A 3,984-nucleotide genomic window follows, 5' to 3' on the forward strand; every position below is an offset into this window, starting at 1 on the left:
ATAGAAGTCCATTGTAGCCCTTTATAAACTCATTTTAAATATTTAACTTTTAAGATGTGGGACAAGTGTATCACATTCCACCTCTTTGATGCATGTTTGAGTCCATATATGAATCTCTAAAGTTTGCATACTTTATGTTCAATTCCTACATATGTGAATTCTTCATGTTGAGACATGTAAATTTCTTCCTTAATGTCACTATTAAGGAACGATGTCTTCACATACATCTGTTATATTTGTAGTCACACCATGCTGTTATGGTTAGCAATAGCTTCTCCAAAACTCAACCACTACCACCTTGTGAGGTATCCACGGTTGAGAACCATCCATCTACCGTTGTGCACCGTCGATGTTCCACTGCACCACCGTCGGATTCCGGCATCTTCCAGTTGTTGATTTTTAACACAAAATTCTTCTATATTTTCTAGTGCGAATTGTAAAAAGAACACAATTTTCGATCGTGGACTTAATAGGACGATTGAAGAATGATGTACGATCCGACTGATTGTCCGTATGGAGATACACGAAGAGATGTCACCGCCTAAACACCGAAATAGTTGGTGCTAAGCATTAATCGCTAAAGGTAAATCATCTAAACATCGTATGCATGTATTTATAAATCATAAAACGCCCAAGTCAAGTTTTGAATACCAAAACCAAAATGTTTAAACTTCTACTGTGTCTTGGATATGAAAAAACAATATTCTAACAACAAGGTCCATATGTTGTTGGCTGCAGCATCGAATTTCCTTATTTACGTATATATGTACATAACTTCATAATAATAAAATTCCGAGTCTAACTCCGATCAAATATCTGACCAACATGACATAGAATATAGCATTTGATTACGTGTGTCCATCATGGATCTACCCCTACTGCTATTTATACATAGGTATACGAAGGTTGCAGCACTAAACCTTAGCCAAGAACTCATGTTGTCCGCCATTTTAACCTCGATCCCATGTCGGGATTCCCATGTTTGTTTTTCACCCTTTGCGCCTTTTTCTTAATCTCAGTTATAATAATAACAGCAGCATATATCAATCCAAGTGAGCCCACGGCATCTTGGGAAAGACTACTTGGTTTAAACGGAAAGTAGAGAAAAGAAGCCTTCGAGGCTTTGTGGGAATCATCCCTCTACTGTTCTTGCTATATATAAACATCTCATCACAATTATTGCTATCTGTGAAAGCTTCGAGAGATCCTCTTCTGTAATCTTACACGAAATACAATGTCGTTTTCGTACTTGAAAAACTTCACAAAACAGTTCTGTGTGGAGGACTTTAAATCCAGCGAAGGAAGTCAAAGTGGTTTCTTCTCTTGCGATCTCCTTCCATCCCTTGGAGAGAGAAGCAACAGAGCTACAATACTTCGAAGATACATCGTGTCCCCATTCGATCCCTGTTATCGGTTATTATCTTTCTTCGTTTCTCAATCCTCCGGAAAAGAAAATTGCACGTAAATATATTAGAATTCATGAATTCAGTAACACCTATTTCCGACCATTTGTTGTTTATTTTCCAGGGCCTGGGAAATGTTTCTGATTCTTTTGGTCATCTATTCAGCCTGGATTTCTCCATTTGACTTTGCATTTCTATCTTACAAACGAGATGGCCTTCTCGTACTCGACAACATCGTCAATGGTTTCTTCGCTGTTGATATTGTACTCACCTTCTTTGTGGCATACCTGGATGGCCAGTCGTATCTCCTCGTTGATGATCGTGGTAAAATAGCATTAAGGTAGAGATAAGCATGCATTCATTACACAAAATCGTGAATATGGAGTCCAGAAATCTTTCAGCACTACAAACTTGAACCATAATTGCTTACACTTTTTATTTTTGACTAACAGGTATCTGTCGACCTGGTTCATTTTCGATGTTTGCTCAACTGTACCATTTCAATATCTCGGTGCTCTATTCACGGATCAAAATGGTGGACTGGGCTATGAACTGTTAAGCATGTTGCGACTTTGGCGTCTTAGACGAGTCAGCTCCATGTTTGCAAGGTTCCACGCCACTCTCCCTTCGATTTTCTCGAAACTTTTAGGATCACTGATACAGCATGCAGTAAGGTTAAAAGTTATATCTATTTCTCCTTGTTTCAGGCTTGAAAAAGACATCCGGTTCAGCTATTTCTGGACTCGCTGCACTAAACTCATCTCTGTAAGGGACTATTACTTCTGTGTAGTGAATCCTCACGCTTAGCATGAATATCTGATATTGACGCAATGTCACTGTTCTTGATCATATTCAGGTGACATTGTTCGCGGTACATTGTGCAGGATGCTTCAACTACTTGATAGCGCATAGATACCATGATCCCTGCAAAACTTGGATTGGAGCAGTATATCCAAATTTCAAGCAAATGAGCCTTTGTGATAGATATGTAATCTCACTGTATTGGTCCATGGTAACACTAACTACAACAGGTTATGGAGACTTGCACCCTGAGAACACGGAAGAGATGCTGTTTTCCATCTTCTTCATGCTGTTCAACCAAGGATTGATAGCTTATCTCATCGGAAACATGACAAACCTCGTGGTTCACCGGACCAGCCGCACCAGAAACTTTGTATGATCTGTCCCCCCCTCTGTATATGTGCTGTATTCGAGTGTTTTTGGAGCGAATTTTTACAGATTTGTTTCTATACCGCAGAGAGATACCGTTAGAGCTGCTTCAGAATTCACGAAGCGAAACCAGCTTCCTTCGCAAATTCAAGATCAAATTTTGTCCCATATATGTCTCAAATTCAAAGCAGAAGCATTGAAACAGCAAGAGACCTTAAATGGGCTGCCAAATGCTATTCGGGCAAGCATTGCACGTTATTTGTTTTATCCTGTGGTTCAAAATGCCTATATTTTTTATGGAGTTTCACAGGACTTCCTTTTTCAATTGGTACCATTTCTCTCCAGTAAAATAATCGTACAGCTTTCTTTATAAATAACCAAAGGAAACATATTAATCATGGATTTTCTTGAAAGATCCCGGAAATGGAAGCCGAGTATTTCCCTCCTAAAGAAGATGTTATTCTACAAAATGAATCTCCAACAGATGCATATATAATGGTCTCGGGAGCAGCGGTAAGCTACCAAATCTCATATAAATTACAAAAAATGGTCGCTTTATGTTTATTTTCTGAACGTGGTGATGGTTGGCAGGATTTGATTGCAGATATCAATGGCCAAGATCAAGTAAGAATCATCAAACCAATACATTTGCCACATATATATATATATAATTGACATCGTGTATAAATTACAGCCAATACTTTCATATATACACAGATTATGGGAAAGGCATCCACCGGGGATATGTTTGGAGAAATAGGAGTTTTATGTAATATGCCTCAGCCTTTTGGTGTTCGAACAACTGAAATTTCGCAAATACTACGGCTGAACAGAACCACATTTATCAACACTCTTCGAGAAAATCCCGAGGACGAGAGCATTGTCATGAACAATCTTTTTCGGGTACTTAATTAACCATTGACACTGTACATTTCTTAGATATCCTTTCTTGAATCAACACTTATCAGCAAAACTACTTTCTGGTTCTTTCAAAGCACAAAGCACGGAGAAGTTTCGATGATATTGAAGGCCAACACGATGCAAGCTTGATCCTCAATAATTGCCTCAACAGAGAAACGGGAGAATTCAAAAGTCAAACCAGAGAACAACTCATGCCCTTTGGGAACACAACGAAGTTCGAAGCAAAAGCAGACATTTCCAATTCAAGATTCATCAACGGAAGTGAAATCGATGTGCACCCACTATCCTCTCATGAAAATGAAAATAAATCAAACAGGGCCACGAATTATGCCGATGATAATACACACGTTAGCTCGACCAAGTCTACTCATCCTTCTTCCATGGATGTAACAAATTCCGCCAGGAAAAGAGTCACCATACATATGAAGTTTGGAAAGAAGAAATCTCCACAGAACAAGCCTGCAAAGCTAATCATTCTACCCGATTCGCT

The 3,984-nt window shown here is 38.9% G+C and overlaps 1 protein-coding gene across 1 annotated transcript; it reads left to right on the forward strand.

Annotated features, from left to right (window-relative positions):
* Nucleotides 1-926: 926 nt before the first annotated feature.
* On the forward strand, nt 927-3,979 carry LOC140966738 (potassium channel KAT3-like; the record flags this gene model as incomplete). Its single annotated transcript, XM_073426990.1, has 10 exons — nt 927-1,413; nt 1,528-1,743; nt 1,856-2,011; nt 2,111-2,168; nt 2,260-2,577; nt 2,662-2,901; nt 2,988-3,086; nt 3,165-3,197; nt 3,291-3,476; nt 3,569-3,979. Coding segments are annotated over exons 1-10 (1,896 nt in total), but the record flags the coding sequence as incomplete, so codon positions are not given.
* Between the last annotated feature and the right edge of the window lie 5 nt (nt 3,980-3,984).

The sequence above is a fragment of the Primulina huaijiensis genome, unplaced genomic scaffold, assembly GCF_012295235.1.
Source record: "Primulina huaijiensis isolate GDHJ02 unplaced genomic scaffold, ASM1229523v2 scaffold207836, whole genome shotgun sequence".
NCBI lineage: Eukaryota > Viridiplantae > Streptophyta > Magnoliopsida > Lamiales > Gesneriaceae > Primulina > Primulina huaijiensis.